Genomic DNA, 27,730 nt, shown 5'->3' on the forward strand with positions numbered 1-27,730 from the left:
CTACTTTAACGTACATTTTTTTCTTGGTCTTGTCCATCCCTTATTACATTTATCTCTCTCCCCACTTCAACCACCGCACTCCCACACCTACTTCTACTCCCGCCCCCATCACCACTCCCATTCCTATTCCCACACTCACTCCCGCCTCAACTTCGACTCCCGCTAGCAACCCAATAATTCCCACTACCACCTCTACTCCTGGGATTCAAGAGGTTGATAAGCGCAATATAAAGCCTTATAGCTTCAAAACTTCCTCAACCTAATTGTCAACCTCACCTCCTGTTACAAATAGTAATGTATCATACATATATTTAACAGGCGAGGCTCTGGCGACCCAAAGTTCCTCATGGAAGTAGAGAGTGGGGAGGGCGGAATGACCTAGAAGGTTTGTGGTCATATAAATCGTTCCCGAGATGATCAGGCTAGTACCTTAATAGTGCTTTGTTACCGGAACGTACCGGATCTATATCCGGCAAAAGACCATGAACATCGATAACACTCCTCAAAGCCTTCGGTGTGTGTCTTTATTGTTAATACAACAACAACAACCTCTACTCATAGTCCTTTCTCTCACACTTCTCTTTCTCTTCGTCTCAATGTCCACTTCTGTTTCTTATTTTCCTTTTTTAGCATATGGCTTTTTGTATAGCTCTGCCTTTTCCTCTCGCTCTTCTTCTTAACCACTCCATTAACACATCCTATTTGATACGCATATTGTGAAAAAACACACCCGGGTTCACATTTTGGTCTATATCTCAGAACTGGGTCCACATATAGAATTTAAACCAACTTACAAAGCACCTATGAAATAGATTTTGCATTCGCTTTCATATATAAGGTTATCCTATTCGAAAGGTTGCGGAAATAATACATTTCAAACGAATCGCATCATCGAGGTAAATTTTCTGGAAAGAAAGGTTTCCGAGTATTAAATAGCTGTATTTCGTTGCTAACTAGTACAATTAAAACACTAGCTAGCTTACCGAATTGCATGGAAAGCAAAAATAAAAAGTAATCGAGTTGAGTTGGCTAAGCGCTTTCAGTTGAAACCGCTTAGGTAATTGTCGACCTGATTGATAGTGTTGTATAGTGTTGCATATTCAAAAATAGGGCACTATTGTGAACGAGCGAATGAAATAAACATACGAATGTGCAGATAAACAAAAATAACAAAATAACAGCGTCGCGGCAGTGTGACATACATACAAACAAACACACGCATTTCATGTATTTTGTTTTTGTAATTCTCTGGTTGAGTGTAAAAAACATACTGCGCTAGAAGTAGAAATGTCAAAGCAGCTAAAAAAAAGTTACCACCTGTATGGTTTTGCCATAATGCAACTGTTTAGCTAGTTGGAGCGTTTTTTTCGAACTCGCGTAATAAAAAAAACCCCTAATAAAAGTTTCTCAAATAATAAGCTAGCTAAGACAGTACCCCTGTACTCAATTCGAAGGAAATCGCACCGGAAAGATAAGAAAGAAAACGGATCAAATTGTGAATCTAAAGCATCCTCAAATCCGTTTGAACACACATACACGAAATTTCATCAAAATCGGTCCAGTCATTTAGGACGAGTTTAGTCACAAACACACGTACAGTAGAATATATATATATATTCGTATTAGTACTCTCTCTCTACCTCGGAACATATTAGCAATTTTAACTCAAATGCACAAAATAGTTTGTTTGTTGTCGGTTAAACCTTTTTCCAAGATTTTTGTTTCTTTGTTTTTGTGCACAATTTTTTACATTATAAGGGCATGCGAAACAATTTCGGGAATTTAGTTAAACCTAGGTATTCGAACGAAATGGAAAGCGCTAATATGAAGTATACCTAGGCAAAGCTTTCACTTCGATATTTTAGACGTGGTTTGGAACTGTCAACCCATATATAGAGTTTTTGTTAAAATGTACAGATATATCCAAAATGTAGAGATACACTCACAAGGGGCATCCAGATTTGCCAAAAATTTAATAGTATAACATGGGTATCAAACGAAATGCGTGTGGACCCAGATAGGCAGCAATTATGTTTTTACAATACGAGAATAAAACAAAAGTTTCGAACTAATCTGTACAGCGTCATAGTCAAGCTCTCTACGCTTTACTGATAATGCTACACATACACTCCAAGAAATAATTAATTAAAACTATGCACTTTTTTTCGGAACAGGCTTTAATAAAATTATGTTAAATTATTTTGCTTATTATCTCCATGTGGATGGAACCACTGGTAAAAGCTAGTATAAAATGTTTGTTGAATTGCACAGCCCCACAAAAAAAAGTGGGATGTTTAACGGATTATACAGGTCAATGCAAACAAATCATACCCTAATGTACATACATACTTTCATTGCATAAATATTAACATGGTAACTAAAATTACCTTACTAACGAGATAAATGAAGGTAATAAATAGCTCATTGAATAAACATAACTGTATATAATTGCAGAAGTCAGTATTTAGCTTAGCAACCCCTTAGGGAATCTTTCATATTTTTGTGTAATAATTATTTAATTTTATTTCATGTCTTGTTTAATCAACAACTATATTCTGGTGCTCGGTGAACGACAATTGTTTGTTTTTTTTTTTGTTCATTTCAACATTATAAGTTATTGGAACAATTGGAATTTTTTATAAAAGTTTCCAGTCAGTCGGAGTCGACATATGGGTATAAAACTAAAACTTTATACTGTTTTCACACAGACGGCTTATTGAATAATAAAGGCAGTTTTCTACATTAAGACGCTTATTGAGCTCAATCTTCCCTACAAAATTCGAATCTATTATTATTTCATTAGTAGCTAATCGAATGCCTAATGAAGTCAAAAGCACAATGCAACTCTGTTGGCAGCGTTCCGCTTCCGTTTCCGCTTCTTAGTTTTTGGTGTGTTCAGTGCTTAAAAATGTCATTTGTCAAAGCAAATGTCATTGTCTGCATGTCGGGACGATACAAGGTGGCCGCATCGAACAGCTGATTATAACCTTTTTTATTTGATTTGATACATCAACTACCGGCGCAGTACGATTTTGACATTTGTCCATCGAATTTACAAGTACATGGAATTTTTTTTGTTTGTAGGTATGTCACCATGCTCCCACCTTGTATCGTTCCGCTATGATTGTCTGTCTCATCCTTCACACTAATCGAGCAGTTACTTCTGTGTGAAAGCAAAAAATTTACGATTTCATTAGCAGGTGAAATGAGATCATTAAGTTTCTGTGTGAAAACAGTATTAGGCCCGCAAATCCAAATAAGCGAAGCAATCATTTCTTCTGGATTGCTGAAGGTATGTCTCACTCAAAATTATTATTTGGCACCGTGCCTTAGTAGTAGCAAATGTCGCTAATCACCGCAAAAGTAACGCAAGATAAATTTCATAAACGTTAAAGTAATTTACATCCACATTAGTTATCGCATGGAATATGAAACTATTGGGGCACAATGACACACCTTCTTGGTCAGTTTTAATACGTAATGTACGAAATTGAAAGTGATTGCTTAAGAGCTTTCTCATACACTTTACTGTTGTTTTTAATTGTGCAAGACAATACAAATAAGGAAATTGTAGTAGTCGTAATACTGAATGTCATATACTCAGTTTTGCTCTTTATTCTCAAAGTGGGAGTGACTTTGAATTTTACTGATGTAAGTTGGTGCCCACCGTCAATTGGCTGATTAGATCTAATCAGAGCGGCTTTATAGTTGGTAAACTTCTGCTTACTCCAAACTGGATAAAGAAACGGAAAAAATGGGTTTGATGTTAAATGAGGAGAGAAGGAAGCATTTGTTGTCAACAAGCAAAGTGTCAGCGCATTTACGCCTTAACAACAACGCCACTGTTGGCGAGCATAATTTCAAGTAGTACAAGGCTTCATTTATTTTGGAGCCAACATTAACACAAACAACAACGTCAACCTAGAAAACCAGCAAAGAAACGGCAAACTAAAGTTATGCTCTACGAGTCACTTACTGTGCCAGAAGCATGAACGGTGATAACATCAGATGAACCGGCTCTGGGAGTGTTCCAGAGAAATGGTCTTCGATTGATTCACGAACTTCTACGCGTTGGCGACGACGAGTACCGATGAGCTGCACGAGCTTTTTGCAAACATCAACATAGTACAGCAAATGAAAACACGGCTACTACACTACATTGGGTGGACAATGTTAAGCGAATGAAAGATGATGCTCGGACCAAGAAAGGTATTCTTATCGGAACCCGCCTACAAAAGCCTAGTTTGCTTCAAAATGTATTTATCAAATAGTTTATGAAACAAAAAGCTTTGATCCTATTGCAACTTAATTTGTTCATATACTTATATCGTTAGCTTTATGTGAAAATGTGCTAACTCACTTTTTTGAAAAATTTTATTTTAATGCAGTTTTAAAACTGAATTCAAAATACATCGATCACAAAACACAAATATTTTCATTTTTCATTTTTACGTGCTGTGGGCAATGATGTGTAAATGTTCTAAGTCATCAGCTGTTAAAAAGGATGTGCTAAGTCAACCTGTCAATAATATCAATCTGAATTACTAGTCATTTCTTTGTACGCGCATTTTATTTTTTATTTATTTAATTCATTCAGTCTAAAAGTTACTGCTTTGTTGTTTTTGTTGTTGTATTAACGATGAAGACACTCCCCGAAGGCCTTGGGGTGTGTTACCGATGTTTATGGTCCTTTGCCGAATATAGAGCCTCGGCTGTCATTGAAACAGGATTCGCCACGGTTAGGTGAGGATGACAATTGGGTTGGAGAAGCTATATATTGCGCTGGCAACCCCTTGAGAGGGTTGCGCAACACAACCCCTTGAAATTGGATTCACCCCATTGAGATATGCCTTTCGTGTTTGATAAATGCTTTGCGCTGGCCATAATCTACTTCAATTCTTACACGTGGATAACTGGACATGCTTTCTTACACACTAGTTAAAAATAGAAAACAATTCAAGCTTAAACTTATATAAGCTTTTATTAAAATTAATAACACTACTGAATCGATTTGCTAGATGTAGAGTCCTAGTTATAGGTTCATTCATAGCATAATTCGTTTTATGAGTTATTTCGATAAATAATCTATTATGCCGAAGATGACGCAGTGGAATATATGGAATGAACAAATTAGATAAATCAGAGCAATTCCTATAAAGTTTATTACATTATAGGCAAGCATGAGTGAGATAAAAGTTCTTCTGTCATGCAAAGCCTAAAGACCAAGCAATTTGTGCCTGCTGCTATATGATGGGAGGCCGTCTGGCCAGTGAAGCATACGTAAAGCATTTTTGTATAAATTTTTTGAACTTTCCCACATTATTGAGCAATATTCAAGACCACTTCTGAACAAGAATATATAAAGTGCCTTCAACGTCATAGGGTCCTTAAAGTCACTGGTGTTACGTCTACTGAACCCAACCATTGCAACAAATTTTGAAACAATGAAGTCAATGTGACTAGAAAAAGGGAGTTTGGAGTCAAAAATTACACCCAAGTATTTACTCTCTTGACAACGATTAAGAGATTTAGCATTTAGTTTGTAGGTAAAGTGTGTGGCACTTGTCTTTATGGAATAAGACACAACACAGCATTTGTTCGAATTTAAAAATAAACTATTGTCTGCGCACCATCCGGCAAAAGAGTCTAGATCAGAACAGTTAGAAATACTTTGACAAATAAATAGTATTTTTTGTGAAATATATAGTTTTAGTGTTATATTTCAATCATTAAAAAGGAGGAGTTAGGGTAGGTTAGGTTGAACTGGCCGGTCCATGAGGACCTCACATAGACTGATTGAGTCCGTAGTGTTACCAGAAGTTTGTTTTAACGACCAAACTGAAAAACCCTATCAAAAACCAGGACCTATGTTATAAAATAACTCCACCCTTTCGGCAAATACTAGAAGCTTCCTAGGACTTAAGCCACTTGCTGCTTCTAGATCTTACAGCTGTATAACTCCTAATAGCTGGAGCCTTAGATTGGCAAGCGCAGGGCACGAGCACAGAGCTCGATCGTTTCCTCCTCCAACCCGCACTTCCTACATATGCTATTACTGACCAAGCCAATTTAAAGGCATGCAACGCCAGAAGGCAGTGCCCAGTCAGAAGACCCGTCATGAGTTTACAGTCCTCTCTTTTTAATGATAGAAACAACTTTGTTAGTCTAAGGTTGTAAGACCTACACATAATCTTCGACACTTTACAGCCCCGCGCTTGAACCCACGCCTTTCCCGCTTGGTCGATCATGTGCACCTCTCGTCTTCGCTTAATCTCGCCCAGTCTAATTGGGACCGATTCTCTCCACAGACTGCTTACACTCTAATACGCATTTAAATGATGTGCTATGCGAGATTATTGCCTCAATTGCTGCTTGACTGTCAATATAAAAGTTAACATGATTGCAGCTTAAGCTATTCTCTTCCAGGGTTTCTACTGCTTTGGTTACGGCTAATATTTCCGCTTGCAAAATGCTACAGTAATCCGGCAGCCTGTAGAATCTACTTATTTCCGGATCAGCACAGTATACCGCAGACCCTACTCCTTCCAAAGGGGAGGAGTGATGGGAAAACATATTGAGTAAAAAGTGATAAGCCAGGAGAAAAAAATTGTTTTGAGTGCGGAAATTGTGCTAAGTCATAAAATAGCGGCTGGGTTAGCATACATGATTTTTATTTATCTTTTTCAAAGCTTCTACACTCAAAAGTATTGCAACTAAGGTATCCTCATTCACAGTTAAAAAAAAAAAAAGATTATTTCAAAAATTATTAATTTTTTTCGTCTCCTGCAAAATTCGTAAAAAGTGACTTAGCACATTTTCACATTAAGCTAACGATATATATAAATAAGTCTATTAGGGTGCTCCAGTTTTTATGGGACGACTTTTTTCGACATCGTGCGACAATTGACAAAGCCATTGTGTTTTTGAAAAGAAGAAAATATCGAAAGCCTCAATGTTAGAGTGGAACCTTTTCCATTCTAAAACTCATACTATCAGTGGTTCCTCACTTTTTAGTTAAGACTTACAAAATTTTATTTAATTTTTCGAAAACTACCCTAATGTATAAATCCATATCTATTTCAAAACTTGCACTGAATACAGGCTCAATAATTGCTAACAAAAGTTGAAAAGCTTTTGCAACTCATGCTTAGAGCAACTATTGCACATATGTAGATGTGTGTTTCTAACAGTTTTCGGCTTCATTAGTTATTAAACTTTAAAACTTTGCTTGATAGGCTTTACTTCAATTGGAGCTATGATCAGAAAATTTGTAAACATTTTCGTTTCAGTAAGAAAATTAAGCTACTTCAAGACGGTGGAAATTGGAAAACAACGGAGGATCTAAAATCTTAGCGCGTTCAAAGAATCTTAAATATTTTTGTAATTATAAATAAATTTCCACATACATAAATAGCTGTGTTTAGTGCAAAAAATGAATACGCAACGAGCATTATTATTGAGCAGTTTACTATTTATGTGCGTTTGCATTGCGGTTGCAATATCGGTGGATGTTCAGGTGAGATTAAGTCATAAAATTTAAAGCCTTTTAACGTACTATGTGTGTGCGTATATATATTAGGGTGTTTTACTAAAAAAAATATGTATTTTTCACTGATATTGTTAAGTTAAATATTTTTTAAAGTTATTGTGAAAATATAGCAAAGAAAGTACAAAGAGTTACGCGACCTAGCGGCCAGGCACGGAGCCTCAAAGTGACGAAGATTATGTGCAGCTCTTAGGTCTTATGATTATAGACTAAAACGATATTTTTTTCACTGGGCACTGCCTTTTGGCGTCATATGCTTTTAAATAAGGCCTCGTTAATGATAGCAGCAGTAAGTGCGCGTTGTAGAAGAAAATGATAGAGCACGTTCTGTGATCGTAACAGAACTAGAGGCAGCAAGTAGGATAGATCATAACAAGCTTTTATCATGTGACATTAGGACGGAGTTATTTTGTAACAATATTCTAACTTGTTGATCAGTCTATTTGAGGTCCTCGCGGACCGGCTAATTCAACCTAACCAAAATTTGTGAGAAACTTTTCACTTTGATATCTCTATACTAAAATTTAATGTGCTATTAAGACTCATACTGCAATATCTTCCAGAAATTGTCACAACAAATTTTAAAGTTTCATGTTGGCAAATGAGATTTTAATGTCAAATTTGTCATACTTTTGGATAATTTCCGCTTTCATTTATTGGTTATTTTAATTTTCACTTCGTTGTCAAAACGGAGGGCAAACGCCATTGGCTTTCATTGACAAGCCGTTTTCAGTACTATCACAACGTCTGCGCTCAAATTTGACCTAGTGAAAACCAAGCATTAGTACTTAGATTGTGTTGATATCAAATCCCCAATCTGAAGTAATTTGTTTAAAAAATGTGTACAATTTTTGGCCTGCGCAATTTTGAAGAAATATATATATGACTAATGCTTGATTTTTATTAGATCAAAATGACTGAAAACAAAAACTGTCACAACCTAACTGTCTGGTCAGTTTGGGTCAAAGGCGCTTACATTATGTTAAAAGACTTCATTTCAAGTACCAAACTCGTGTGTTGTAACTGTGCGGTAAACGTAACAGGATTAAACCGCAGAAATCACTCTAAATGGATGTATCCTAACCTACTGACTGCTACCGTATAATATTACCTCGTCTGCAATGAAACAATGTGTAAAGGCCTTAGGCAATGGTGGTGAATGTTTCAAATATATATTTCTAAATCATTTCCAAAACTGAGTTATGAAAAGGTGAAAGGTGGGATTTTAAATGGCCCACAGTTTAGAAAACTGCGTTGTGATCCAGAGCTTCTGAGCCGTTGAAAGCACCTGAAAATCTGCATTGGACGTGTTCGGTTGGGTTAAAAAAAAAAAATTTTTAGGAAACAGAAAGTTACTTAACTTCTCTCAGCTTATTGATTAACTTATGCTACATTTTCAACATCTGGGTGTAAGGGTGAGTATTAAGATGCACTTTCTCCATAACCATCTGCACCGTTTTCTTGAAAATTTAGGTGATATGAGTGAAGAGCAGGGCAAACTTTTGCACCAGGACCTCCATACTATGGAAGATATCAAGGACACTGCAGCAAATAAAACTTTAATGTCATATTTGCCAAAGCCGTTTGGCAGTTGTTGTTATAACTTATTTTTCAATTGTAGTCAAAACGGATGGCAAACGCATTTGGCGTTGTATGACAGGCAGTTTTCATTGATATTGGCCATGTTTTTTTTTACTTGCATAAACATCTGCGTTTGCGACTAAAAGTAAACGCAACAATTTTACAAGTGCAGATAAATTTATGCGCGTAAAAACACATCTGGTGCCGAGTTTGTGGTCAAATTTGACCTGAACCAAGCATAACAAAAATGTATACATATACCGTAGATCGCTTAAGTCAATGACTAAACTGCGCATTTGCGAAGGAAACTATATTATGTAGCCCATATATGTATGAAAATATCGGCTATGAATCATCATACCATTTAATACGCATAGAGCTCAGAAAAGGAAAATATCAGCAATTTTTGATATATCAAAATTGTTTTTAGATATCGAACAATATAAGAACAGAGACTTACAAAAGTGTGTACACTCCAAAGAGACTATAAAGCCATGAGAAAGGGCCTTTTTTCTTAAAATTTTATATATAATCATCCTAGAAAAACTTACCCACCCTAACGCTTTATATATTTACATCGATATTTAGTTTTAATTTATCAAAGATTAAGTAGAAAAACAGAATATGGATATACATTCTTATATAATAAGAACAGATACACCTCGCCTTTGCGGTTAATCAATCAATCACCTATTCATTAATCGAAGCATAATGTTATTCATAAAAGTTTGAATTTATGTATGGGCTACTGTAAGATAGGTTGCATGTGCAAATATGCCTGTATGATCACGTTAAATGGACAGCAAAGGTAGCGTTCACTTTTGACCCAAAAATTAAGTGGTTTCACAAGACAACAAAAAAGTGCACCAATTTAAGAAAGGTTGGTTGGTTGGTTGGTTGGAGTGGTGCGTCACAGTTGACTCCAATTAGCACTCATGCGCCGTTTTGGTAAGTAACGCTGAGATACAGTGCAACCGGATGTATGAAAACTTAAGCATTTTGTAAGACCACCCTTATACAATAAGTTCAATGTACTCGGAAACAAACATTGCGACTTCATATTAATGTCTCATATTTAAGCAGCATAAGACTTATAATACCCACACCTAGACCTAACCTGCATTCATCTTTATCTTACGCGACCCCTTTTTAAAATATGAACCTCTAAAACTTTGAAAAAAAATTCCCTGTTTATACTTTGAAATTACTTTCTCCTCCATATAGATACATATTTGATTGCGAAACGCCATGCTAAATTTTGACATCATGAGAAACTTCAAAAAACTCTTTTTTTTCAAAAGTGCCAAACTCATAATGACAATGTAATTCCCTTCTTTTTTATATGATGATCGAAACTATGAAAACCAATCTTATAAGCATTTTCAAAAAAAAAAATTTTATTCGAGAAAATTTCAAAAATTTTACTTGAATTTCTGAGAATTTTTTGAGTGACAATTTTTTTCACAAGGGTGTTTCAGATTTTCCATATAAAAGAAAATTGCACACTTGCACACGCCATTCCAAGAAAACCATTTCAGAAATCCGAAATCCATACGAACTTTGAGAGACCTACTCATAACTTGTACTTTGTTAGACTAAGGTTAGGTTAGGTTACTGGCCGGTATATAAGGATCTCACATAGACTGAATGAGTCCTTAGTGTTACCAGAAGTTTGTTTTAACGACCAAACTGAAAAACCCTATCAAAAACCAGGACCTATATTATAAAATAACTTCGCCCTCTTGGCAAATACTAGAAGCTTCCTAGGACTTAAGCCACTTGCTGCTTCTAGATCTGACAGCTGTATCACTCCTAATAGCTGGAGTCTTAGCCTGCAAGTGCAGGGCACGAGCACAGAACGTGCTCGATCGTTTCCTCCTCCAACCCGCACTTCCTACATCTGCTATCACTGACCAAGCCTAATTTAAAGGCATGTGACACCAGAAGGCAGTGTCCAGTCAGAATACCCTTCATGAGTCTACAGTCCTCTCTTTTTAATGATAGAACCAACTTTGTTAATCTAAGGTTGTAAGACCTACACATAATCTTCGACACTTTACAGCCCGCGCTTGAACCCACGCCTTTCCCGCTCAATCATGTGCACCTCTCGCCTTCGCGGAGCAAGCTTCAAGGGATGCGCCCTTTTTAGCTAGTTCGTCCGCTTTTTCATTCCCATCTATTCCCATATGCCCTGGGACCCAATATAGATGTATGCTTCTCCCTGTCCCGATTCTCTCCACAGACTGCTTACACTCTAATACGCATTTATATGCTGTATTATGCGAGATTATTGCCTTAATTGCTGCTTGACTGTTAATATAAAAGTTAGCACGGTTGCAGCTTAAGCTATTCTCTTCCAGGGTTTTTTGTTAGACTAAAATTGCATATCTAAAAAAAATTTCAGAGAACCCTGATAAAAAGTTCGAAATATTCGTAAAAAATTGTTAATTTTCGAAATTTTCCGAAAACATTTTTGAGTTTAGTTTTCGTAGCTTCATTGGCAAAATTCTTGAAAATGTTTTCTTAAAATATCGAAAAAGGATTCAATTGAAATTTGGAAAAAGTATGTCCCAACAATTTTTCTGTTCGCCGCTGAACATATAAATATGTATGCAACTTTTCACTCATATGTGAATATAAATATGTACATACATATGTACATAGCTACCATATATATTTATGTTGTAAATTGTAGTGATTTCGAATAACTAATAAATATTTTTTGTGCAGAGCAGCGGAACCGGTCTGCAAATTCAATTGCAAATGCTAGGCCATGTGACCACCAAACAATGATTGAGGTAAATTAATGGGCCACATAGCCATTATTTACTTACAACATTGGGGCACACGTTTGTGCTCCTTTGCTTGCAAAAAACAAAAAACAGCAGCTTATGTAATGCCTATTAGAATTTGGTATGCGAAATCGAAAACGAATGCGACGCTAAACGGTCGCTGAGAGCGAAAGTATAAAGATCTTTGTACAAACAAGTAAGGAAGGCTAAGTTCGGCTGTAACCGAACATTACATACTCAGCTGAGAGCTTTTAAGACAAAATAAGGGAAAACACCATGTAGGAAAATGAACCTAGGGTAACCCTAGAATGTGTTTATATGACATGGGTATCAAATGGAAGGTAGGTATTAAAGAGTATTTTAACAAGTAACAAGTAAGAACGGGACTGTCTTCGGCTGTGCCGAAGACTTCATACCTTTCATGAATGGGGCTGAACAATAATATTATCCCGTTCGTAATCTCCGAATAATCGGATGTATAAGATAAGAAATATATAGTGAACAGATCTACATACCTTAACGATTTTTAAGATAAATATAAAATAAAAAACAGGTAGGTACTTTGTGTGAGGATGCAAAGTTTCAGGTTTTTTGTGGTCTGCGTGTAAAAACTATGACTACGAATCACGTATTTCAAAAATATATGACGAAAACGTAACTATTTGATGAAATTTGATGAATTTTGAAGATTCTAGCCGTAAAAAAGGGGTCAAAATGACAGTTTATATGAAGTATATAATATATATACCACCGATCTCAATGATTTTTTCAGACATCAATATATGCTATACACGTAAGCAGTTGGTGAAATTTGAAGCTTCTAGCTGTTAAAACGGGGCCGAAATCGTAAAAAAAAAATATATATACTATATATATACTATATATACCATCATATATATATTATATATATCACCGATCTCTATGATTTTTTGACACAACAATACATACTATATACGTAAGCAATCGGTGAAATTTGAAGCTTATAACTGTTAAAATGGGGAAGAAATTGCGCAAAGTTTCTTATCTGAACAATCGGTTGTATGGGATATATACTATATATACCACCGGTATCTATGATTTTCTCAGACAACAATATATGCTATACACGTAAGCATTTGGTGAAATTTGAACATATCTAAACGATTTTTAAGATAAATATAAAATAAAAAATAGGTAGGTAATCTGTGTGAGGATGCAAAGCTTCACGTTTTTTGTGGTCTGCATGTAAAAACTATGACTACGAATCACGCCTTTCCAAAATATATGACGTAAACGTAACTATTTGATGAAATTTGATGAATTTTGAAGCTTCTAGCCGTAAAAAAGGGGCAAAAAAATACAGTTTATATGGGGTATATAATATATATACCACCGATCTCTATGATTTTTTCAGACAACAATATATGCTATATACGTAAGCCTTTTGTGAAATTTGAAGCTTCTAGCTGTTAAAACGGGGCAGAAATTGCGCAAAGTTTCTTATCTGAACAATCGGTTGTATGAGATATATACTATGTATACCACCGATCTCAATGATTTTTTCAGACATCAATATATGCTATACACGTAAGCATTTGGTGAAATTTGAAGCTTATAGCTGTTAAAATGAGGCCGAAATCGGAAAAAAAATATATATACTATATATATATACTATATATACCACCATATATATATTATATATATCACCGATCTCTATGATTTTTTGACACAACAATACATACTATATACGTAAGCAATCGGTGAAATTTGAAGCTTATAGCTGTTAAAATGGGGTAGAAATTGCGAAAAGTTTCTTATCTGAACAATCGGTTGTATGAGATATATACTATATATACAACCGATCTCTATGATTTTTTCAGACAACAATATATGCTATATACGTAAGCAATCGGTGAAATTTGAAGCTTATAGCTGTTAAAATGGGGTAGAAATTGCGAAAAGTTTCTTATCTGAACAATCGGTTGTATGAGATATATAATATATATACAACCGAGCTCTATGATTTTTTCAGACAACAATATATGCTATATACGTAAGCAATCGGTGAAATTTGAAGCTTATAGCTGTTAAAATTGGGTAGAAATTGCGAAAAGTTTCTTATCTGAACAATCGGTTGTATGAGATATATACTATATATACCACCGATCTTTATGATTTTTTCAGACAACAATATATGCTATATACGTAAGCATTTGTTGAAATTTGAAGCCTCTAGCTCTTAAAATAGGGCAGTAATTACGAAAAGTTCCTTATCTGAAAAATCGGTTGTGGGGGATATATACATACATACGACCGATCTCATCAATTTTTTCAGGCAACAATACGTGCAATATACGAAAGTATATGGTGAAGTTTGAAGCTTCAATCTGTTAAATTGGGTAAGATATTACAAAAATCCTCTTTTTCTGAAAAATCGGTTGTATGGAGGATATATACAAATGTCTAATCGGACACCCAAATACACCCGCTCACCAAATTTTATCAAGATATCTCAAAAATTGAGGGACTAGTTTGCATACAAACAGACAAACGGACAGACGGACAGACGGACATGGCTAAATCAACTCAGCTCTTCAACCTGATTATTTCGGTATACTTAATGGTGGGTCTATCTATTTTCCTTTAAGGACTTACAATTTTCGGTTTCGTGACGAAATTAATATACCATTTAATTTTCATGAAAGGTATAAAAAGGGATAGTTCTATAGGTGGACGCCTTTTCGAGATATCGCCATAAAGGTGGGCCAGTGTGATTCTAGAATGTGTTTGTACGATATGGGTATCAAATTGAAGATATTAATGATCGTTTTAAAAGGGAGTGGCGCTTAGTTGTATATGTGAAGGCGTTTTCGAGATATCGTCCAAAATGTGGACCAGGGTCGGGTACCGCTAATTTATTTATATATGTAAAACGACGAACAGTTTTCCTGCCATGATTCCGAGGGCTTTTGATTTCGCCCTGCAGAACATTTCCAAGGTCTTCTACTTCGTCACACCCATTTTACAAAGTATTTTCTAAAGTTATATTTTGCGTCAAAAAACCAATCCAATCACCATGTTTCATCCCTGTTTTCGTATTTGGTATAGAATTATGGCATTTTGATATCGAAAAAGTGGGCGTGGTCATGGTCGGATTTCGCCCATTTTAAATACCAAGATAAAGTGAGTTCAGATAAGTACGTGAACTTAGTTTAGTAAAGATATATCGATTTTTGCTCAAGTTATCGTGTGAACGGTCCAGCGAAAGGACAGACGGTCGACTGTGTATAAAAACTGGGCGTGGCTTCAACCGATTTCGCCCAATTTTCACAATAAGCAGTTATCGTCATAGAAGCTATTCCCTTGCCAAATTTCTCAAGGATTGGTACATTTTTGTTCGGCATATGGCATTAAAAGTATTCTAGACAAATAAAATGAAAAAGGGCGGAGCCACGTCCATTTTGAAATGTTCTTTTATTTTTGTATTTTGTTGCACCATATCATTACTGGAGTTGAATGTTGACATAATTTACTTATATACATACTGTAACGAATTTACTGCAAATCCTCTTATTTGCAAGCTTCTGCTAAGTTCGAATCACTAAACTGTTGAATAAATAACTCCAATATTTAATAATGCAAAATGGCCTTTATTCAAGTACTTCACAATAAATAACTCTACTATTGCCCGACAGATAGCGTGCTTAATCGAAACTGATTGCAGTGCCTCTACTGTTCATGCATTTTATACTCTTTGATTTCCTCGTTGCATCTTCTAGGCGCTTCTGTTCTAGAATCTACTAGTTGATTATCTGCTATAATTATAACTACAGATGTACATGTATAGTTCTCATATGCGCGTGTGTTTGTGAGCCACAATTATAATTGCATATCTCAGATAAGATATCTGCATATGTTTGTGCGTTGCTTCTCTGCTGCGTATACGTACATATGTGTAGTCATAGTGATTGAATTATTGATGTGACTTGAATCACTGCTTAGCACCGGCTTAGAGATGATACAATCCCTTAGTGCTGCTAATATTCGTTGCAATGCCCTCCACCTAAGTCTGATCGTCCCGATCAGTCAAATCTCTCGATCTAAACGCTGCCAGTCTTTCCAAATGAACCACTTTCATTTTGGTTCGTGGTTTGCCAATGGTTTGTATGCCGTACACTACATCGTTGATCCGTTTTACAACTTTGTATGGCTAAATAATTAATATAGAGCGGTAAACGACTCAAACTTTGTATGGGCCTTCCCAATTACACTGCAATTTCGGGGACAAACCTTTTTTTCGTTGTGGGTTGTATAACAGCACCAAATCTCCTTCCTGAAACCCTTCCGAATTAAGTGCTTTATCGTACCTCGCTTTCATCATGTCATTCATAATCTTTGCTCGTTGCCTTACCAGATCGTGTATCTCTCTCAGCTCTTCTTCCAAGACGCCAGTGGATTTCTTGACATTTCTCTCCGCATCGGCATCTATCCCATACTTCAAATCAGTTGGCAGTGGAAGGTCATTGCCAAAAAATACCTTTGCGGGAGTTTGTCCCGTTGTCTCATGTACTGCCGATCGGTAGGCCATCAAGAATAATGATATGTGTATATCCCAGTCCTTATGATACTTGTCTACTACTTTCCTTAAATGCTCCTCCAATGTTCTATTGAAACGTTCCACCATACCATCGGACTGAGGATGTAATGCAGTTGTCCGTGTTTTCCGAATGCCCAACATCTTGCATATTTCTTCGAACGCAGCTGATTCAAAATTCCTGCCTTGGTCAGAATGTAACTCCATTGGTACCCCATACCTTGCAACCCAATCGTTTGTAACCACTTCTGCTATTGTTTCTGCTTCTTGGTTTGGGATTGGGTATACTTCTGGCCATTTACTGAAATAATCCATAACCACCAGTACGTATTTGTTTCCGCGGTTGCTAGTAGGAAATGGTCCTGCGACATCCATGGCGATCCTTTCAAATGGTGCACCTGAAATATACTGCTTCATCTGGCCATGACTTCGTGTTTTGGGCCCTTTCGCTCTGTTGCAAACCACGCAGTTGGCAATCCACTCCGTGACCGACTGACGGCAACCAACCCAATAGAACCTTTGCTTAATTTTCTCGAGCGTCTTCGTGATTCCAAGATGACCTCCACTTGGACCATTATGCAGCTTGCTGAGTACGTCAGGAATCCTCTTTCTGGGAACAACTATCAGTTTCTTCTTGCATTTACCATCCTCACTCTCCCATACTCGATGAAGGCAACCGGATATCAGTTCTTAAGATGTTCATCAAAGTTCTTGCCCAATACGATGATGTCGTCCAGGTACACCAAGCATGTTTTCCAATGTAGTCCTTTCAGTACCTGGTCCATGAGTCTCTCAAAAGTAGCTGGTGCATTACAAAGTCCAAAAGGCATCACTGTAAATTGCCAAAGACCATCACCGACACTGAAGGCTGTTTTCTCTTTATCTTCCTCCTTCACCTCAACTTTCCAGTAGCCGCTTTTCAAGTCCAGTGTGGAAAAACATTTCGTACCAGATAGCGAATCCAGAGTGTCGTCAATTCTTGGCAATGGGTAGCTACCCTTTTTGGTTACGTCATTCAACTTCCGGTAGTACACGCAAAACCTCATTTTTCCATCCTTCTTCTTTACCTTTACTACCGGTGAGCTCCATGGACTAGCTGATGGTTCGATGACGCCGCTGTCGCTCATTTCTTGTATGATTTGACTCACAACTTCCCGCTTCGCCAGTGGAACACTACGTGGAGCTTGACGGATCGGCCTCGCATCTCCAGTGTCAATTTGCTGTTTCACAACGTTGGTGCGGCCTGGTGTGGAACCATCCTGGTCAAATATGTTCGCGTACTTTGGGTGCAGTTGTTTTGCCTTACTCTGATTGGCTTCCTCTATCCCCTGCATCCATGCCGTGAAGTCATTTGAAAGATTAGTATTACTAGATGAAACGCGTTCCTGGATCTGTTCACAGTTAATAACTACTTCAGCCTCTTGGCATCTTCCCAAAATAGCTCCTTTGATCAGTTTGAGTGGTGACTTAAACTCATTGAGTACTCTTACAGGGATACGTCCATCCTGTTTTGTTATAGCCAAGGTTTTTCCTACAAGTATGTTCGGTGTTGATTTGTTTGCTGCCTCGACAACCCACAACTTGTTTGTCCCACAATCTCCATCAACCTTTGCCCAGGTGACTGCTTCGGATTTTAGTGGTATTTGCTGACTCTCTTCCACCAGCGCTCGCTTACTGCTGTAGCCTCTCTCGTAGACGAAATTAAGTGGCACATCCATGTTCTTATATCGCATCGCCTTGCTTTGCATATCGATCTTGATGCCTTGGTCGATTAAGAAGTCCACTCCAATTATGATTTCATCAACAATCTCTGCCACTATAAAATTGTGTACTACCGTGACGTTCCCAATTGCGACTTCACATGCTACTTCACTTAGAACCGTGGTGTCTTCTCCAGTGGCTGTATGCAATCTTGCTCCATGCAATGGTCTTATCTTCTTGTTGACTTAATCCGCTCGAATGATGTAATGAGATGCACCCGTATCTACAGTCAGTAAACGTTCCTTTCCATCTACATGCCCTCAGACAGTAAAATTGCCTGACCTTCTTCCAATTTGCGAGATAGAGATTATGGGGCATTCAATAGAGGAAGCCAGCTGTCGCCCCTTGCGGCTGACTCTCTTTAGTTTAACGATTGAGAGGATTTGGAGATTTGCTCATTTCCTTCAGCTCTGCGTTTACGACCACCCACATTGTTGGAACTGTTAGGGTTGGTGTTGAAATAACGAGCAATGTGCCCTGGCTTTCTACTCTTAAAACATTTGACTGCATCATTATTCTTCTGCTGCGTACCCTTCAATGCTTCCAAAATTGTGTCTACCAACTCTGGTCTTCCTACTTCCACACGATGAGCCTTATATGCTGGTTTATTCAATAGGGAGGCAGTTTCCTGAGTCAATGCATGTGATACCGTTTCAGCAAATGTTGGCTTAGGGTTTGCGTATGTGGCTCGCTTCGTTTCGACGTCCCGTATGCCATTTATAAAACTCTGGATTTTTACCCTCTCGGTGTATTCCACGGGTGCGTCCGCATTTGCCAAATGAGCCAACCTTTCAACATCCGAAGCAAACTCTTGCAAAGTCTCTGCCTCAAATTTTTCTTCAAACTGCATTATTTTTTCGTCTATGCGCGCTTCGAGTTTTGATGATATACGCGCCTCTTGTGCTTCCAGTTGTACTGTTATGCGTGTCTCTTGTTCTTTCAGTTGAGTTGCCATATATGTCTTTTGTTCTTCCAGCTGTGATGAAATGTGTTCTCCTGCGATTCTAGTTGTTTTTTCATCTTGGATGTTATGCGTGTCTCTTGCGATTCCAGCTGAGATGCCACTGTCGATGTTTGAGCAGTTATTGCAGCCAATATCATGTTCAAGTCTGTTCTCGTAACTGTCTGCGATGTTTCGTTTTTCTCTTCAATTTTTGTTGTCTCGTCGACATCAAGATGAAAGACATACTCTTCCACGTTGATTCCTTCTGCTTCCATTGCCTCTCGTAGTCTTGCCTGAAGTTCGAGTTTAATGCCGGTTGTATTCAATCCACGGCTCTCCAACTCCTTCTTCAGTTGCTGGATCTTCAATTCACTGAACTTTTTCATGTCCTTGTTGTCCTCTGGAATGTATTCAACAATTCCTTTTCTGAAACCCCTTTGTTACTGCAAATCCTCTTATTTGCAACCTTCTGCTAAGTTCGAATCAATAAACTGTTGAATAAGTAACTCCAATATTTAATAATGCAAAGTGGCCTTTATTCAAGTACTTCACAATAAATAACTTTACTATTACCCGATGGATAGCGTGCTTAATCGAAACTGATTGCAGCGCCTCTACTGTTCATGCCTTTTATACTCTTTGATTTCCTCGTTGCATTTGCTAGGCGCTTCTGTTCTAGAATCTACTGGTTGGTTATCTGCTATAATTATAACTACAGATGTCACACTTCCACAATTATAATTGCATATCTCAGATAAGATATCTGCATGTGTTTGTGCGTTGCTTCTCTGCTGCGTGTACGTACATATGTGTAGTCATAATGATTGAATTATTGATGTGACTTGAATCACTGCTTAGCATCGGCTTAGAGATGATAGAATCCCTTAGTGCTGCTAATATTCGTTACAATACTGTAAAGAAATTCAATTTCTTTTTAATTAATTTTTTTTAAAAGTGGGCGTCTTCGTCATCCGAATTTGCTAATTTTTATTTAGAGCACATACAGTAATAGGAGTAACGTGCCTGCCAAATTTTATCATGATATCTTCAACGACTGCCAACTTACAGCTTGCAAAACTTTTAAATCACCTTCTTAGAAATTTTACTCATTTTTTATTCTATTCTGCGTCATGGTGTCAAGGTCAACCTACCTACCAAGTTTCGTCGCTTTATCCGTCTTTGGTAATGAATTATCGCACTTTTTCGGTTTTTCGAGCTCTGCTCAGCTGAGTATAAAAATATATGTATATTAGGGTGGGTCGATTTGTATGGACGAAAGTTAACCAATATCGCGCCATCGATTTTTCGATAGGAAATTTCTTTTTTAGACATTGATTTTTAAGGTTTTTTTCATGACCTGCTAAAAAAATTGTCATTTTTTTTTCAAAAAACTGTTATCGACAACGTTTTTAGCGGACATTTACAATCGAATGAAAATTTTTTAGTGGGTCACGAAAAAACCTTAAAAATCAAAGTCGAAAAAAAGTCAAAAAAATTTAATTTCGCAGGCTCGAAAATTATTTTTTTGGCTATGCGTAGTGGAACTTTTTTTTCCTCAGCCCAAATTCTATCGAAAAATCGATAGCGCGATATCGGTTAATAAATCGACCCAGTCTAATATATATATATATATACTAGAGATATACGCCGCCGAAAAAGGCCGCCGCCGCCGCCGAATGTCAAAAAAATCGGCGGCGGCAGCGTCCGGCGCCTTACTATATTTTCTACTCTTTTGAAACTGTCTAGGCCATTTATTGTTCGTCTCGAAAATTGGTCCGATATGGTCGAAAGGGGTATCAAGGGATACGCATCACTGCCAGTAAAAAAAATCCAATTGCGAAATTTAATACTTTCTAACCGTTCACCAAGTTATTAAGACAAAACACTTAAAGAAAAGTTATACACATAATAAATTTAAATGCTCACTTCGCATAATTTTTTCAAAAAATTAATAAAGAACAATGAATTTAAATAAAATATCCCAAGTTGAACATATTTTCAAAATGTCCTCAAGTCGTTAAAAAACAAAGTTACCCGAAAAAGATGCCGAATTTTATATCCCGACTGGCTGAAAGAATAAGGGAAATCAATGATACAAAATCCTTTAGTATGCTCCAGTGGTTTAAATTCTCCTTTGAAATGGTTTTCAGCTCATACTTAAGTTGCATATACATATCTTCAACATGTATGAGAAGGATTGGATATTTACCAGGTGAGGCTTTGTCCTTCGCAAGAACACTCAAAGTGGTGAAGCAAAAGCTTTCTCAAGAAGGTCGAACAGACGACCGGGTATTCCGCTACCCTAACGTAGCTCTTATATCATAAGGCGGGAAATGGAGACTATTGAAGTAAATTTATCGAACACAAACGTATGCAAATTTTGGTCTACATTTTAAAACTTTTATCCACGGTCCTTGCAAGTTTAAATTATGTAGATGCGACAAGGATTATACGATTTTCACCCATGAGTTACGCAATGATATCCACTTAGACTGCTTATGATGTCGAGGGCGGCATCCTTGGCAGAATAGTTACTTCCTAATGTTTCAAGGTGTTTTTTTGATGTAGCTCGGAAGCATAGCGCGACAAAAACATCCGTCAGAAAGTCTTCGGAGCTACACCTAGAGTTTCTAGGAAAGTGACTTCGACGCAGGTATGAGTTCAAAGTCGCAGTCCTATACATTCTGTGCTGGAATATTGTATAAGGGCCGGATGCGTGGTAGCGACTGGTGGTCGGGATTGCTATTGTTCGCGCGTCGGGATTTGTAGCTGAAGGCGCCCTTTGGTGCGATTAACAATAAGCCAGCATTGATGCTAATCGGTAAAACTGTGCCGCGAGAGTCATGACTTTTAATCAGGGATGCACCTTAACGTTAAGCTAATCGTTTATCAAAAAATTTCCACCGTTTTCGTTGAAACACTTCGAAATATTATCGATAAAGAAATTATCAAGATAAATTGTATCTCGTTTTTAACCGAAACGAAAAGCTTTCGTTAACGTTAAAAACGTTAACAAAAACGTGATACTTTATGTTTGAATTGTGCTGGCAATGCTATAGCCATGGTGAAGCCGTAAGGTGGTAACAGCGAGCGGACATACACATACAAACTCCATGTAGTTTATTTGCGTAATTCGTTGGTGGTAATGTCAAAAATACTCTGAGAAATGTTCGTACTGTCAAAATTCATGAGAGAAGTTGCAATCAGCTTAGCTAATGCTTTCACCTTTAATGACTCCGCCATCAATCAGCTTTGCCAGCAGAGTTTGAAATTAATAATCAACATAAACGATTTGATTTCGTTTTGATATGGCAGAAAACGAAACGAAATCATTTCGTTAATTTGACGTTCTTAACGTTAATAAACGAAACGAAATTACTTTGTTTCGTTTATTAACGTTAATTATCGTAACGAAATGATATCGGTTCGTTGGTTAAGCATGCCTGCTTTTAATAGACCATCAATAGCAATCGTAAGTCGCCTTTGTGCGTAACCAACAAGGAGCCACAAATGATTCAAAGAAATCGTGCCGACGACGGGTATTATAGTTAGCCCAGAACATCTCCTTCAGTGAAACTACCAGTTACCATTTTAAGTATTTCTCCCTCTCTCTGCAAGAAAATTTTCTGAACGATCTGCGAGAGTCAAAAACTGCGGATCTTTCCGAAATGGCCGAAACGTCGATTTCCTTAAATACATATAAACAAAACCTTTCCAAATATTATTTTTTTTTAATTTTCGCTTTACAAGCCTCCCAGATACTCATCCGCAAGTTAATGATGTTGTTCCAGATCGCCAAACATACCATTGACGGCAGCAGTATGTTTCCATATTCATTAGTTGTGGACAATGTGATACTCTGAAGTCCAGCCATTCAATTCAGAGGTTTACGCCCATCACTTTGTCGGCGCGCCGGACACGCCGCCGCCGCCGGTATATAATAGAACCTACGCCGCCGCCGCCGATCAAGTGACCGGCGTAAACCTCTAATATATACATACATACACATAATGGCAAATCATTCACCTCATATCTACTAAAACTTCTTTCAACTAAGTGACCAACCTACTTCAGCACTCCTCAAAGCCGAATCTTACTAGTAAAAGTTATCAACTTGGCGTCAGTAAATTTCTCAAAGGATGTTAGGTCGTTTAACATTTCCTTCCAGCGGTATGGATACCTCCCTTCTTCATCCATTCCAGTCAACGTAGCCACTGGGTATTCATTCGCTGAGGTATGTCAATGTCTGCATAAAGCTGATAAATAAATTTTCTTAGGTAATGGCCTTCGCCAACGCGTCGAAGAGTTCGAAATACTTTTCTCAGAGAGCAGAACTTATACGATATCTTGCTAGCTTGATTTATGTTTGTCGGGAGAGAGATTAACTTACTCAGTTCACAGTTGAATTTTTCGGCAAGGGTAAATTCCTGCTAGATTTCTTAGACATATTTGTGACAAGGGCATATTGAGTTCAGACATAGCTGCAAATAGACAGCTCCTTTTCGTGTTGTGGAAGCATTTTTAAAATCAACGAAGGGGTGATGTAGACTAACGGATTTTGCGAAGATTTGGCATATGGTGAGAATCTGGTTGTTTTTTCTTTTTTGTAGCAGTTGTGGTCGATAACTAAATTTTTCACGTGGTAAACCGGACTGATAACGCTAACTCAATGTGTTCACGGTAGGCTGCAATCTTTTTATACTCAGTTGAGCAGAGCTCACAGAGTATATTAACTTTGAATGCATAACGGTTGGTTATACAGGTATAAAGGAATCGAGATAGATATGGACTTCCATATATCAAAATCATCAGTATCGAAAAAAAATTCGATTGAGCCATGTCCGTCCGTCCGTCCGTCTGTCCGTTAACACGATAACTTGAGTAAATTTTGAGGTATCTTGATGACATTTGGTATGTAGATTCCTGGGCACTCATCTCAGATCGCTATTTAAAATGAGCGATATCGGACAATAACCACGCCCACTTTTTCGATATCGAAAATTTCGAAAAATCGAAAAAGTGCGATAATTCATTACCAAATACTCATTAAGCGATGGAACTTGGTAGGTGAGTTGAGCCTATGACGCAGAATAGAAAACTAGTAAAATTTTGGACAATGGGCGTGGCACCGCCCAATTTTAAATGAAGGTAATTTAGAAGTTTTGCACGCTGTAATTTGGCAGTCGTTGAAGATATCATGATGAGATTTGGCAGGAACGTTACTCTTATTACTTTATGTCTGCTTAATAAAAATTAGCAAAAACGAAGAACGACCACGCCCACTTTTTAGAAATTTTTTTTTTTTAATTCAAATTTTAAAAGAAAAGTTAATATCTTTACAGCATATAAGTAAATTATGCCAACATTCAACTCCAGTAATGATATGGTGTAACAAAATACAAAAACAAAAGAAACTTTCAAAATGGGCGTGGCTCCGCCCTTTTTCATTTAATTTGTCTAGGATGCTTTTAATGCCATAAGTTGAACAAAAACTAACCAATCCTTGTGAAATTTGGTAGAGGCTTAGCTCCTAGGATGATAACTGTTTTCTGTGAAAAAGGGCGAAATCGGTTGAAGTCACGCCCAGTTTTTATACACAGTCGACCGTCTGTCCTTCCGCTAGGCCGTTAACACGATAACTTGAGCAAAAATCGATATATATTTACTAAACTCAGTTCACGTACTTATCTGAACTTACTTTGTATTGGTGTAAAAAATGGCCGAAATCCGACTATGACCACGCCCACTTTTTCGATATCGAAAATTACGAAAAATGAAAAAAATGCCATAATTATATACCAAATACGAAAAAAGAAATGAAACATGGTAATTGTATTGGTCTATTGACGCAAAATATAACTTTAGAAAAAAACTTGGTAAAATGGGTGTGACACCTACCATATTAAGTAGAAGAAAATGAAAAAGTTTTGCAGGGCGAAATCAAAAGCCCTTAGAACTAAGGCCCACGCCCTCTTAAAATACTCATTAATACCTTTTATTTGATACCCATATCGTACAAAATAAATTCTAGAGTAACCCCTGGTCCACCTTTATGGCGATATCTCTAAAGGGCATCCACCTATAGAACTAAGGCCCACTCCCTTTTAAAATACTCATTAATACCTTTTATTTGATACCCATATCGTACAAACAAATTCTCGAGTCAGGCCTGGCCCACCTTTATGGCGATATCCCTAAATGGCGTCCATCTATAGAACTATGGCCAACTCCCTCTTTAAATACTCTTTAATATCTTCAATTTGATACCTACGTCATACAAGCACATTCCAGGGTTACCCTAGGTTCCTTTTACAACATGGTGATTTCCCTTACTTTGTCTCCACAGCTCTCAACTAAGTATGTAATGTTCGGTTACACCCGAACTTAGCCTTCCTTACTTGTTACAATTAGTTTTACAGGACCTTGCATACGATATTAACAAGGCTGAACCCACTACCTTCGATGCAGTTTGCAGGATATGTTTTTATGTGTATTGGGCAAAGAACTTTTACATTCCAACCGTCAGGTAATCACTCGTCCTCATTATGCATTGAATCTGGTGTACGCTCTTTCAACACCTCCGCAAGCCAGAGGCGCCCACTAGCGTTCGAACGTCGTCGTAGTGATACAGGGAAATTAGTTGCAGAAGGCAGAGAACTTTTTCTTCCATCATCTAAACAGCCACCTGGTCCGTTTGCGTGACAACGTAAATTCACTCCGTGTTAAAAATCTTCGGCCTGTCACCGAATTTTGTGGCAAAATTTTCTGGCAATGATGTTTTTTTATAAGACTGACTGGAGTGGCTTTCGGGTATTTAGCAATAACTCATTCACTATCCTCCCTATTCCAGTTGATATCCATTATTAGAAATTGGACTTCCGCGAAATCTTAAGTTCTGTTATGCTATGCTGGTATAAAACCAAAAATTCCTCCTCATTTTCCAACAGAATTAGCAAGTACAAAGTCCAAGCTAGAGGACATAATCCAATAATCACGTCAAACCATGATATCGAAAGACAACTTAAGAACCTTCAATTTCCCTACTGGTCCCCAGTGGGTAAAACACAGTGGTTTATGTAGATTTGTAGGCTTTAATGCAATTTAATTTTTAAATTTTCCAATGAGTGTCTACCCTTTAATATCGTAATTTGAAGCTTTCATCTCAGCATACAGCTAACTGCTCTAAATTTTTTATTTTAGTCACATACAGTAGAGTATTATCTCCATAATGTCATTCAAGTGTTTACTTTCGAGAACGAGCTTAGAATGCGAGTGGGCAAGATATTTGATTCTTCACAATTTCTATCAAAGAGCTGAAATATTTTTCGTTTTTTTTTTACTTCAAAGGGTTACGGTTACCACTTTCATCCGCCTACTGAAGAACATCGTAGAGAAGAAAAACAAGATTTTTCAAAAATACCCGGAGTTCCTGGTGTTGACTATCCTATTTATCATGAGGTACCGCACACGAATTTCCATTGCGCCAATGTCCCAGCTGTGCCCGGAATGTATGCTAATGTCGAAACTGGCTGTCAAGCCTACCATGTTTGCCACGACGGTCGGGAAGGGCATCAAGGAGCCTCTTTCCTTTGTACCAATGGTACTCTTTTCAATCAGAAGGAGTTTGCCTGTGATTGGTGGTACAATGTTAAATGTGAAGAAGCTACCAATTACTATCAGTAAGTTTATTTTGTTTTTGATTATAACTCATAACACTATGCGACAAAATCAACTTTTTTCTGTGTATTGGACCAAACCAACTTTTTTGAGGAGATTGAGGCTTAAGTATAAAAAGTACTCTCTCCGTTTTCCTAAGCTAGCCTCCTGTTAGCCTCCACAAAATAGATATCGGCTTTCGAAGTTCGAAATTCTACATTTTGAAATTTTATTTTTTTGTTAATGCGTTCAGCAAATTAAAAAAGTAAAAATCTGGTTTCCCTTATTTGAAGGCCTCAATTCTATTTTTGAGAAATTTAGTATAACAGCTGTTATACGAGGTGAAAAGCCAGAACTTATTTTTTTCATATTTTCGAAGCTCTGACTTTTCACCTCGTATAACAGCTGTTATACAAAAGTTTTCAAAAAAAGAATTCAGCCATTCATATAAAAGAAAAAGGCGGACCATGACCACATTTTTACTTTTATAATTTGCTGAACGAGTTAAAAAAAATAAAATTTCGAAATGTAGAATTTCAAACTTCGAAAACCGATATCTATTTTTTGGAGGCTAACTTAGAAAAACGGAGATAGTACTTTGTCTACTTAAGCCTCAATCCCTACAAAAAAGTGGGTTCGCTCCAATACCCAGCCGACTGTTGCACAGTGTAATTAATTTATTATTGTCTTTTATTTCCAGTTTAAACTCGGACCCGGAACATAATCCTTATTTCCCTAAGAAAAAGGAGGAGGAGAATTATCATGACCCTGAAGGATTCTATATTCATGCTTGATTATTTATAAGTGCATCTCTTATCATCCCATTCTATTACCATTTCTGTGTAAATATGATAATAAAATATTTAATTTCATGAGAA

At 37.2% G+C, this 27,730-nt stretch overlaps 1 protein-coding gene across 1 annotated transcript; it reads left to right on the forward strand.

Moving 5' to 3' along the window:
• Window positions 1-2,946: 2,946 nt before the first annotated feature.
• LOC137252886 (uncharacterized) lies at window positions 2,947-27,730 on the forward strand. Its single transcript, XM_067789011.1, has 4 exons — window positions 2,947-3,292; window positions 7,290-7,516; window positions 26,544-26,875; window positions 27,553-27,730. Exons 2-4 carry the CDS (start codon window positions 7,433-7,435, stop codon window positions 27,644-27,646), a joined length of 510 nt encoding a protein of 169 aa, XP_067645112.1. The 5' UTR covers window positions 2,947-3,292; window positions 7,290-7,432; the 3' UTR covers window positions 27,647-27,730.

The sequence above is a fragment of the Eurosta solidaginis genome, chromosome 5 (assembly GCF_040869045.1).
Source record: "Eurosta solidaginis isolate ZX-2024a chromosome 5, ASM4086904v1, whole genome shotgun sequence".
Classification (NCBI taxonomy): domain Eukaryota; kingdom Metazoa; phylum Arthropoda; class Insecta; order Diptera; family Tephritidae; genus Eurosta; species Eurosta solidaginis.